The sequence below is a fragment of the Rattus norvegicus genome, chromosome X (assembly GCF_036323735.1).
Source record: "Rattus norvegicus strain BN/NHsdMcwi chromosome X, GRCr8, whole genome shotgun sequence".
NCBI lineage: Eukaryota > Metazoa > Chordata > Mammalia > Rodentia > Muridae > Rattus > Rattus norvegicus.
This window is the reverse complement of record NC_086039.1, coordinates 112,282,037-112,294,920: the sequence shown is the minus strand read 5'-3', so window position 1 is coordinate 112,294,920 and position 12,884 is coordinate 112,282,037. Positions and strand designations below refer to the sequence as shown.

At 39.0% G+C, this 12,884-nt stretch overlaps 1 protein-coding gene across 9 annotated transcripts in view; it reads left to right on the top strand.

Annotated features, from left to right (window-relative positions):
- Positions 1-12,884, top strand: part of Dcx (doublecortin) — a 142,837-nt gene that overhangs the window by 75,371 nt on the left and 54,582 nt on the right. For all 9 annotated transcript variants that reach the window (XM_039100106.2, XM_006257386.5, XM_063280337.1 and 6 more), the window contains exon 3: positions 349-689. In XM_039100106.2, the coding sequence (XP_038956034.1) occupies positions 349-689 (341 nt within the window). The remainder of the gene's footprint in view (positions 1-348; positions 690-12,884) is intronic.

Genomic DNA, 12,884 nt, shown 5'->3' with positions numbered 1-12,884 from the left:
ATTAGTGAACATCCTAGAAACAGGAAAGCATTTATTGTGGGAACTCTACTTATTAAATCATACATAGAGGTGTTTATGGTTTTTTTTTTATAAACCTTAGATTTACAAGGTTCTTCAACTAACTCTGCTGTTGTATTGAAGGCTATTTAGCTGCTAACTTTTGTGTTTGAATAAGTCAAGTTGTCAGAGGACCCACTTAGGAACTGGAGGTAAGGTACGTTAATATGTCAACATTTCATCCAAAACCTTATTTCAGTATGAGTATTCTATGTTCTATAGCATATACTTGATTTGCATCTGTATATTTACTACTGAACTTAACACCTAACCATTTATTTTTTCCCCTAGGGGAAAGCTATGTCTGTTCCTCAGACAACTTCTTTAAAAAGGTTGAGTATACCAAGAATGTCAATCCCAACTGGTCGGTCAATGTAAAGACATCAGCCAACATGAAAGCGCCCCAGTCCTTGGCTAGCAGCAACAGTGCTCAAGCCAGAGAGAACAAGGACTTCGTGCGCCCCAAACTTGTGACCATCATTCGCAGTGGGGTGAAGCCTCGGAAGGCGGTGCGTGTGCTTCTCAACAAGAAAACAGCCCACTCTTTCGAGCAGGTCCTCACTGACATCACAGAAGCGATCAAACTGGAAACCGGAGTTGTCAAAAAACTCTATACCCTTGATGGAAAGCAGGTCAGTGACTATGTAAAGTACTTTTTCTCATTTTCCCAACTGATGAATCATCTTATACATAAACCATTACTCATGGTTAAGGGTCTCTTCCTCTATATCCCTTCATCCTTAACTGACATTCTTTATCTCATTTGGGAAAAAAGATCTTCTCAAGACAAAGGAATGAACCAGAAATTGGTTGCTTAGAAATTCACTCTACTTTTGGCTTACCAGGCACAGTAGGTAGTTAGCCCTAAAGTCCTTTATTGGCTAAGAAAACACATGCCTTTGCAACTAGGTTTTACAAATTGATATACATTTATATACTGTGTGATGCAACCTTGATTATCCAATGCATATGACTATTCAATGCTTATGACTAAGGTTATGACTTGTCCCACTCATTTTTAAAAGATAGTCCCATGTTGGTGCTCTGCATCCATTTTGATGAAAAGAAGTAGAAGTGACCTTCATATTTATATGACCTTTGTATTATATGAAAGGATGCAAACATGGGGGGAAAGCACTGAAAGTTCTGGTACATTGTCTCTGCCTTACGCTAAGATATAATTTCTTTCCATTTTCCATGTGATATAGCTCTTTTAATTTGGTTCCATGGATGGTTTGTGTGAGAAAAGAACTATTTCAGGATTCTAAAATTAGCCCAAGAAAGATGCTACCATCTGTTCTCCTCCAAATCAGGTTCCTCATGTCATTGGTTACTCTACTGAAGTGCAACCTATATTAGTATCTGAGAAAGAATGCAGCCAGGCGTCTCCAGAAGACAGATGCACCATTCTCTTGAGCATAGAGATCTGAAAATACAGAACAAAAATGTTCCAAGGGAAATGGAACAGTGGCTGATTCTATTGGCTCAAAAGATCATTGTGGTCATGTATCTAGAAGACAAGTGTGGATTACCTTCAGTCCATAATCCTACCTCTTAAAATATCTCTGATGACTGAACAATTGTAGTTTCTAAACTTTATTTCTCCATATCAAAATGACTAAAGGGTGTTTAAATACAGAAGTATGCCCCTCCCCATAATTACTGATATGTATTGCAGGCTGCAGGATTTCAAGTTTCAGGAAAAGTCACTTACATGCTATACACTTAGCAATTTTGATAAATTTATGTTTTCTTTCTACTTCTCATCCTTCTGTGTCCCAAGGTGCCTAGAAGCATGGGTTATAGTCCAGCTTTACTGAGAGACTCTGTCTCAAGGGAATAGGCAGAGAGTGGTAGAGCAGGATACCCATTTTCTTCTTCTGTTCCCCACACAAACATGGGCACATAAGCCACACACATCACATACATGTAGCACAAACATTCAGATGCACATATCACAAGTATTCACATACAAACATACCACACAAGCTCCGCTCTCACACATACAACAGTTCACACACACACACACACACACACACACACACACTACAAGAATTCACACACACATTCACTCACACTATTCACACTATTAAAAGATAAAATTCAACATTCCATCTACTCAGTGAGTTCATCACTAAATAAATTTATTGATATTCACATATTCCTTATTAAGCATCGGTAATTTTCCTGTACTTTCCCTCTCCTATTCTTAGTATGGGTTTCCAGTGTTGCATGAAGATTGATCATTCTTTGGCATCCTTGACTGTTCCTAAAAATGTGTAAAAGGTAACATATGACTCTTAAGTAAGCTTCTATCTGTCCAATGATGGATGAGTTTTCACCTCTGCAGGCCATGAATAATGAAAAGCTCTCTGCAGTGTCTTCAAGCATCAGTTAAAATTTCTTTAGGGACAATGCTACAAAACACCGGGATAGGATAATGGTGTGTAAGTACAGAAACATGGGTGATGCTATATGGACAGTCTAGAGATAGCAACTGGTTAACTCAAAAGATTTGAATTGATACTCAAATCTCCCATAGTGACAAATCACTTTCTGACTTCCATTAATTGGAAAGAAGCTTAGACAGGGATTCAAAGACTCAAATTTTAGCTTTTTATCCACTACATGGCATAGGGTCAGTCATGTTCCTTTTCTCAACTTCAGGATTTGGTTTTTGTTTGGTTGGTTTGTTTTTTCGAGACGGGATCTCTCTGGTTGGTTCTGGAGCTTGAGCTGGCATTGAGCTCTCAGAGATCCTCCTGTCTTTGCCTCCTGAGTACTGGGATTAACGGAGTGTGCCACCACTGCAGGGCCACCTTAGTGGGTCTGCCATTTTGTAAGATGGTCTCTAAATTGTATTTGCACAACTGTTATATTACGATCCCTTTTGCTATCTGATGGGACATGATAAAAGGTAATTTTGAAACTTGCATTATTTATTTGTTGCCCCATTCTTCCCAGTAAGGGTGATGTAAAGAGCAGAAAGAGAGAGATTCGCAGACAAAAGCAAGAGAACAGGGGCTAGAACTGTGGCAGCATCATTGCACCTGGGTGCTGGACGAGGAGGATTTATGGGTGCGGGTGCTTAGCATCCTTGACGGCAGCGCTATGTGTTTTATTTTTTTTTAAAAAAACTATTGGTGATATTATTTATTGTACCAGAAATGTGTTTCATAATGGCATATTTGTACCTTTATGACTTTGCAGTTTGATCTCATCAGCCCTACCTCTACCTGCACCCTGACCCCATTAACTTGCCCTTTCCTTTTCTTTCTTTTCCTCCTCCTCCTCCTCTCCCTCCTCCTCTTCCTCCTCCTCCACTCCTTCTTCTCCTCTCTGTCTCTCTCTGTCTCTGTCTCTGTCTATGTCCCTGTCTCTGTCTCTGTCTCTCTCAAAAAGTCAAGTGCCTGAACAGGGACTTAAACCGTGACCCCTCAGATTTAAAGTCTGGTGCTCCACGTCTCCTTTATAGGAATATCTGATTTTTCCAGTACCACTTATGGAGACAAAGAAGCAGAAATTTTACGTCTATGTTTATCAAGGAGATTAGCTTACACTTTTTATTGTATCTTAATCTGGTTTTGGTATAAAGGTAATGCTAGCTTTCTAAAGAGAGCTGTACCATTCCTGCCTTTTCTAATAGACGTAAAGGCTCCTGAACCTTTTTGTTCTTTTTTAAAGGTCTAGAATGTTGAGATCTGGAGCTGGAGTTCATTTATTTGATTTTTAACATTGGATATGCTTTTCATATTGCTGTCTCAATCTTGTCGCTCATTATAGATATGTTCCTATTGTTTATTCCCTCTTGGTATAGTTTTGGTACATTACATGCAATAGAAAAATACTTCTATTTAAAAAAAAGGTATGACTTAATCATTTTCTAGATTTCATTGTTATCTGTTGTGAACTCTCCAATTTGTTGTGATTTTTATTAATTTGGTTCTTTTCTCTTTTTTTTTTTTGTTACTTTGCCTAAGGGTCCGTTCAATACGTTGTTCCACTTGTTCCACCGACTCTTAGTATCTTTATACTTTTATTTCAATAATTTCTTCCCTGATACTATTTCCCCTTTGATTAATGTAATGCCAACTAATTAGTGATCTTAATAAAACCATAAAATCTTTATGTCACACAAAATGATGACATTTTACCATAAAGATAATTTGAGGAAAGGAAGTTATGCGAAGGTAAGGATCATTGAGGCAATCATTCTTAGACTTCTATTTATCATAGGTGAAGGAGAAAGAAGATTGAAGTGATTCTAAGGTTTCTCCCTAAGGTATATGAGTTGTTTCTCCCTAAGGTATATGAGTGGGAACATTCAGAAAGGGTCAATGGTTCCATGTCAATCAGTTGGACTTTAGGTATACTGAGTTCTGGGGCCTTGATGCATCTAAATAAATACTCTACAAGCACCACATATATGGGTCTGGATCTCAGGAGAGGGGGTCGGGGCTGGGGATACACATTTAAAAGTAGCCTACAAACAGTCAGTAGCTAAGATCAAGCAAGTAGTTGAGTTCAAGCCAGAATGTATATGACAGGTTGCACCCACGCCAAAGACACTGTGTTGGATTTGCATGAAAGGAATGGATGAAAGACCTACTCCACTACAGAGAACCATGAGAAACCATATGAAGATGTATCAAGAGAGCCCAAGGGGAGAGTTTTTAAGTCAAGATTGGCCAGCCATCTTGATCTGACATTGCTTATTTTTGAAATGCAGTACGAATTACACATCCATCAAATTCAGGTAATTGGAATGGTCATTATTGTGGCTAACAGGACTCCAAACTCCCCTCTTGAGCAGAGAGCTCAGTGAAAGCTTAGAAGGTAATTGGGGAGATAGAGTCACAATTCTATGAGAGTGTAAGCTAAGAAACCCGGTTTCCTGGCAACATCTTATACTCCAGATGCATTAAAACTTGTCCACTGCTTCATAGTTTTCCTGCATATCTTACGCCATATATTCACTTTAACAGGCCATGCTAGTCCTTAGTCCAATAGTGTTCTTGGTCTATACTTTCAATATATTTTTATACTCCTGGATGCATCAGACTCTTCTTTGCTCTGATTTTCTCAGGACCTTGATTTCACCACAGGGATTTAGTTAGTAAGTCTCTAACAATTCAACTTCCACCACGAGATCAACACTAATCAATTTAGAGCACAATTCCTAAATTACATTATATGCAACAGTAGCTGAAGAGAATGTTCTATAGTCAAATAAATGGGGGTAGCATTGCATAGTATATTATTTCATTGAATATTCAAAAAAGACATCTTCAAGAAAAACCTGCTTGATTTTGTTTAGGCCAGTTTTCCTCAAACTAATTTGAACATAAAATGTTAAAAATAGGTGACCATATGGTAGAATGCAGGTGGGCAAACACTGGCCTCTACTTTAGGTATTTATTTTCATTTTAATTAGAACATCTTGAAAAAAAATAACCTTAAAAGCTCAGGGAAATAATTACATAGAAAGAAAAGAGGCACCACAGCATTTTGACAGGGTTTAAAGAACCAGAACAAGAAGGCTTTCTTAGCTAGAACATTGATAATCACAAGAGGTACCACCTACGCTCCCATGGCCAGACATGGCTTGAGAGCACCCATCTCTGACACAGCCTCTAGAATCATAGAGACAGAACGAAGGAGGGTGGTTTTTCTAGACGATATACATCCAAAGATGTTAGGAAAATCCTTTGGTCATGAGCCTCAACGTATGGCTTTCTAAGCACAGTATTAAACATATAGTAAGAGCAATTGCCAGGTTTTGTACATCCACATTAGATTCTGTCCTATACAGACCAGCACCCTTGTGGCAAGTCAAATGGGCTTGCCAGATAGTGTTAACTTCCATAGGTGGCATTATTTAAATAGACCTCATAGTTTGCATTGCCACGAGTCCAATTTTCTCCATGTGACAACAGTTTGCCAAACCATAGAAGTCTGAAACATTTACCCAAGAAGGTTACCTGATTTTAATACAAGGTTTGAGGCCAGAGATTACTACCTTCTGAAGTCAATGAGTGTCTATATCCACACATGTATGCCATTTCTTTTAAGTATTGGTTGCCTCATCTGATGAACTTGAATATAAGCATTTGTATGTCTGGACAGTTCTGGTCTTCTTTACCTAAGACATTAGAGCCTTACTGAAAAGCTAAAATGTTTGCCTCCAGAGCTTGATGGGTGAACTTCCTCTCACTTTTCCCAAAGAGGGTGCACCCTTGCTTTGCTTAATGTTTTGAGTGTTTGGCTTATTGCCTGCTGGGAACTCATGTTTGCCTTTTCCCAGATTGTCCTGAATGAAAGAAGTGTGAGTGGGCAAGCTATCCTTCAGATATTGGATCCTCTGCACTAGTCTATATACTTGGAAATGCACTGTGGCTTTTCTTGGTCCTACGCACTTTTTCTTTTGTGAATTCTCTCCTTCATTAAAAACCTTACCATTGTGTTTCGTATAAAGGGGAATATATTAACATTATGCATTTAAACACTTTTCTTCAACCTAAGAGTTCATTTATATTTCTTTTATGCTTTGGTTTTGAAATGTGCAGTCCATGTCTCATGTAGCCTAAAATCCACTGAACTCATTATATAGCTAAGGATAACCTTGAACTTATGAGCCTTCTGACTACTTCCCAAGTGCTAAGATTACTGTTATTTGCCAATATACTCAGGTTCTATTTGGGGTCAAAGTGCTCTGCCAACTGAGCTGTATCCTTAGTCTTCATCTGTTTCTATTCTGAAAAGAACGTATTTTATTGTCCCACAAAAGTATTGTGGAGTCCAAGCACCATGTCCCCTGTCCTAATGGATAGTTCTGGACCAGCTAGTTCTGGACTAGCTGATGCCTAGACTCATATTGTGAACCTACTTGCACAGTAGAAAATGAGAATTCTGGCCTGAGAAATCAATCCAAAATAGTGGTAGCTTCTTGGATCTACTACTTGATGATTGAGAATTACCAAGAAAAATGATTCTTGTTCTCTAGTTCTAATATAGTCTGTCCAGTGTAAAAACCACGGTAAGATGTTGTTGTTAGTAGGCATTTCTCTATGGCTTGTTTGACTCAAGATAGGGAATAAAGATCTGCTTCCTCAGCTTCTTCCACAAGACTCTTCATGGGCTGATGGATGGCACCATCCATTTCCAGGCTGGAATTGCTGCTGTCATTTGGCCTGCAGCTCTGGGGAAGGAATCTCTGAAGGTAGAAAGAAAGGGGATTAGCAATGAGATGGATTATTACAGTTTATCCAGAGACAAGATGATGAGTTATTTTTATCCCATGTCTGTACTTAGTGGTAATTAATATAGATACTTTTATCTCAACCCCAACCATAAATTTCCGTAGCAGTAGACACTCAGCCTGGCATGTGGTTCAGGATGCTACCTTGTTGTTTTATTGACTGATAAGGAGTTTGTTGGCTTTATTTATTTATCAATAAACCCCATGTGGAGGTTGAGATTGGGGATGATCTAATATGGTAAGTAAGAATTTAAATTGGGGATGAACTAATATGGAAAATGGGATTCTCTGATGGGAATTTATTCTACATAGACATATTTGATTTAAAATTTTCCTTAATCAGAACTGTAAAGGCAATTGCTACAACCTAGCAGAAAAAATTCATATACCCACCTTCAACTAGCTTAAGAGCTCTGGCTCTGGTTCAGTTCAATGAGTAGTATCAACTTAGGCTATTCTACAGGGACCTTGTTGGAGACCTCGAGGTCAGACAGCAATCATCCCCCTCCCTTCTTGTAGAGCAAAAAATCTGTTTAAATCAATAGGCTCCTATTCCCTCCAGCTGAATGTGGCTTTCAAGAATGACAGCATCTGTTCCATATTGCCCTTGCCCTTGTCAAACCCCAGCATGAAATAGAACAGAATGGTATGGAGTAGCTGGGTTTGTGTACACAATACATACAGCATATGTGTAAAGGATATGGGCCCTGGAAGGCTTCATACAGGAGGCAGATCTAGCAGGAATATAAAATGAGAGTAATCAGACTGAATATAATTAGAAAGAATTAAGGTCGTTCAGGGTTTGCAGTCTTTAAGAAATGTCTCTTTGGAATATAGAAGAACTTGATCTTCCATTGTTCAAAATAGAGTCGATTAGAGGTCATCAAGTGCTATATTCTAAAAGAAAATGATTTTTAAAAATATGACAGACCATGAACCACTGCAAAATCCAAATTGTTTATTGATACATTATTGTCTATGTTTATGATGGAAAATATATTTTGGTATATGTGTACATTGTGCAGTGATCAAATTGGGGTTATTATTCCTATCAACTGAAACAGTTCTGATTTCTTTGTGCTGCATTTACCCAAAGTCTGCTTTTACCAGTTTGGAATTGTTACAATGCATTATTGTTAAGCACAGAGCCACAGAACTTAATCTTCCTCTCCAACATGCTTATTATATTAACTCTCCACTGATCAGAGTTCTGTAGAAAAGAAGAATCCATAGGATATTTTGAAATACGGATATTTTATTTTATGGAATTGGCTCATGTGATTAGGGAGACTAATAAAGTTGAAATATGTAGAACCGGCAGGCAAGCTAGAGACCCAGAGAAGAGCTTTCAGTTTGGAGTCTAAATTCATAGATAGTTCTGAGCAGATAATGTAGTATATGCCTTTAATCTCAGCACTTGAGAGGCAGAGGCAGACAGATTCTCTGAGTTCAAGGTCTGCCTCGTCTACAAAGAGAGTTCCAGGACAGCCAGGGTTACCCAGAGAATCTCGAAAATCTGTCTCGAAAGTGAAAAACGAACAACAAAACCCTTAGTGAACAAGCTCTAGATGAGGAACCTAAAGATTCCTGCTCTGCTACCAACAAGGTGGACCAACATAGACCAAACCACTGCCGCTCTCTTCATCTTCATCTGTTTTGCCCATAAAATAGACTCCCCCAAACTTCCTCCCACAGTGGAATAATTCTATGCATTCGGTTTCCTGAACACTTAAAGTTCTGTGATTCTAAAACGTGGATTTTGAGGAATAGCAAACAGTCTAGCTCAGTGCACCTCTTGGCAATGTCTAGATAGAGCTTCATACATGTAACAGTTCTGACAGTCAATCAATTTTCATTATCTTTAGCTAAAGAATAAGCAAAATGCCCCATTTTCCCAATTTGTTCATGTCCTTCTCAATAGTAGATGTCATTAATGAGCACCACGTCTGGCAGCTCTTCATGCTGAGCGCAGCACTATTCTACTACATACAGGCAGCAGGAGGAAAAATACTCAGGCTTGTGGCATTCACGGTATAGTAAAGAGGAAAACTACAGAACATGAACAAAGTATTTGCTATTTTAGGTGTCCAGACAGCTAGTGGGCAGATAGGCATTGCGCTTGATCGTGAGTGCTTCCTCAAAACATGAGCCCTGTCTAGAAACTGCCATAAGTTCAATGTGTACTGCATGTTGAATGGATGACCGGGAGAGCTGAGGGTGATGAGAGAGAGGGGCGGGGAGAGAGAGGCTGAAGGAATATCCGGACCACAAACAACAATACTGGATCATTTTTTGTGTGTGATTTCCTAAGGCCAAAATGACACAGTGCAAGATGAGGCTTGATGTCTGTTTCCCTTCTTTCATGATGTTTCTTGATTCACTAGGTGCTGGGAATATATTAAAATGTGTGAGCTACAATCTACCTCTCTCTTTTGCCTTTGAGGAAGCCAGTTTTGCTCCACAGGATCTCCTAGAGTACTGCTGAACTTATAGATGATGTGTGTAAACCGATCTGTAAGGTATAAAGCACGTTGTAAATGTTGGTTATGATTTGGACTAATTAAGCTGGCTTCTTTCTCTGACATCTGAAGTACATACTGGTTTCTCTGTAGTATTTGAGCTTTGGCAAGCATTCTACTGATAACAGCTGGAAGGAAGAAGGGGATCGAATAGTGTTAACAGGTTTTCTGCTCGTCTTATACTTCCTACGTTTTTATTCCCTATCGATTGTCACTGCAACTCAAATGGTGTTGAGTAAATAGAGTCCTGTCCATTTGCCAGATGTAGAATCTGATATTTCATGACACCACCCCACCCAGTATCACAAAGCTGACCCACAACAGAGCCAGAACTTGAGTTCACATCTCTTGACTCCTGCGGTCAGTGTTCTTTTCCCATAGCAAGCTTACTGATGGAGCAAAGTCTATCTCCAAAGTTTACCCCCATGCTAATTTGGTTCCTGCAAACACAGATGTGAAACAAGCTGTAATCTTTTTGAAACATCTTAAACCTGGCCAGCTTCTGTTCATCTGCTTGAGTTAAGGCACACGGCAGCTGTCACAGAGGCATAGCTGAATTCCTCTGTGTTGAATTGCTGTGTATCAGAAACCTTATCAACTATGTGCAGGCAGTTGGATTACATGTATATTTCGAGAATCAAAGGCTTGCATTTGAGAGCTACATTAAGAAATCAGAATAATATTCATGCATCATCCAAAGCCCTTTAGAGAGGATTAAAAATATGAACCTATATCTTTCAATACAGGCTAAAACTGGAGGCCTCCTGGGTTCTGTTGGATTTGTATTTGACACATAGCCTAATTTTCAGAGCAAGTGGGTGCTGAGAAATTTCCACATTGGACAGCCATAGTTACTAGGACTTGTGGCTTATTACACACATTTCCCATTTAAAAGTAAACACAAGAGAATAACACATTCTTTTTGAACATACAAAATATTACTCCTTCAAAAAATACTATTTTTCCAAGCAAAGGATTTCTATAAAAATAGGTTCTGAAAAGGTCATCTTCTTCATAAAATAGACCATGACTAGCTACCTGCCTGAGGCTTGAGGGTGATGCTGAATTATTCCATGCCAGCCTCTCCATTCCCTACTACACACTCCTAACATCTATACTAGTATACACAGGTAATTTTCCGGCACCACAAATTCTGTTTAGAGTTTTCCCAGAAGATATGTGTGCCTCTGATAAGGACGATTCACTGGGACTCTCATATAGCATAATACCCTATCCAAATTCATGTGTTACTTTTAGGTTCTCCAAGTTTACTGACCCAGGAAAACATTGTTACACAAATATCTGTACCATACTGACTTCAGCAAAAACAACCATAGCGCTAAAAATATTAGGACATCAACGTTACTATTAACAGGGCTTAGAATATAGTTAAAAGGTTAAAAGGAATTATATTCCAAGCACAAAACTAACAGAATTTTTTCAAGAACAACTTTTCCATAAAATCTTTATTTTAATAGTGCATTGTGGTCCATGCCTGTAAATCCAACATTAGTTAGTTGAACGAAATTAGATAATGAGTTTGAGGTCTGCCCGAGCCATTAAGCAACGCTAGCCTGGGGTGCGTACATAATAAGACCCCATCTGAAGGCTCAAACCTAAGCTAAAGCAAACCAATACACACAACGAAACACTCTCTTTTCGGGAACAAAGAAAGGGTGAGCCGGGGAAAACACTTTTGAGTGTGAGTGAGAAAGCCAGGGCTTACACTGCAGTTCAATTATTTTGCTGTTCAACCAATTAGGAAGCCATTTAATCTCTTAGAATATGAGATTCCACATCAGTGGCAGGAAATAAACAAGCTAGTTTTAACTAAGTCACAGATAATTAAAATTGATTTTCCAAAAGGGATAAAATCATAGCTCATATTCATGTATATATATATATATTTAACTGACAATGTGAAAACGTGAGAGTTGTTATAAAAAGCTTCAATGTGAATCTACAGTGATGTTAAGGTGACGATACTCCCCAAATTTATCTATCAACTCAAAGATTGCTAACAAAATACTAACTGGCTTCTTGGTATTGGAAATGGATAAGCTAATCTTGAAACTCAAAATAGAAGGACAAAGCAGGACACACTGGGCATAACAGGAAATGAAAACAGATATTTTGGAGTTAGCTGGTGACTTGGAGAATATTATTTGATTGGGTTAAGAGAATCTATGTTAAGAAAAAGCATAGACTAATATTTTGTACTATTGTGCCTGAACATATATCAGGAACTACATGGGAATCTTACTGAAAATGTGAGTTAAAAATGGACTCTAGGGCCAGGCGTGGTAGTGCACGTCTTTAATTTCAGCAGTGAAGAAGCAGAAGCAGGCAAGAGGCAGGCACATCTCTGTGCCTTCAACGCTAGCTTGGTCTATGTAAAGCATTCCCGACCAGTCTAGACCATAAGGAGACCCTGTGTAAAAACAAACAAACAAACAAAAAAACCAAACCAAATAAAAATATTGGATTTTTCCCCAGCCCTGCTGAGTCAGATTTGAGTGCGGCATCTTTCCATGGCTTGTCCTGAAACCTTGACTGGGGGTGATGAGAACATGAAGAAATGGCAGCTACACTTATAGAAAAGATGGGGTTGGGTGGTCAGGACTCTCAGATGGAGAAGCCATAGCACCCTGGAAGTTCAGTGTGTTAACCATGGAGGGGCCGGGTTATTTCATGCAGATAAACGAGAAGGTAGACAGCTGAACAAGGAGCAAGCTCTGGAGAGGAGCAGTCATAAATATCTGGGGGAAGAAAGCTAAAGTGGACAGTTTTTTGCACACACTGTCAGCATTCGCTCAGATCAGAAGAAGGCTTCCCCATCATCCCCTTGAGCCACACCTAGGGGGTCATTGCACATCCATGAGGCTAAGGCCTGCATTCTTTACATGGCCATGCTCAAGTCAACAACACACACTCACTTGACACTTAACTTGCTCCTTACAATGTGGGACTCAGGACTTTACATATTTATTAGGTGAATTCATTTAAGTGCTAAGGTTTGAAATCCAGTGAGCTAACCTTTTGATTTCAGC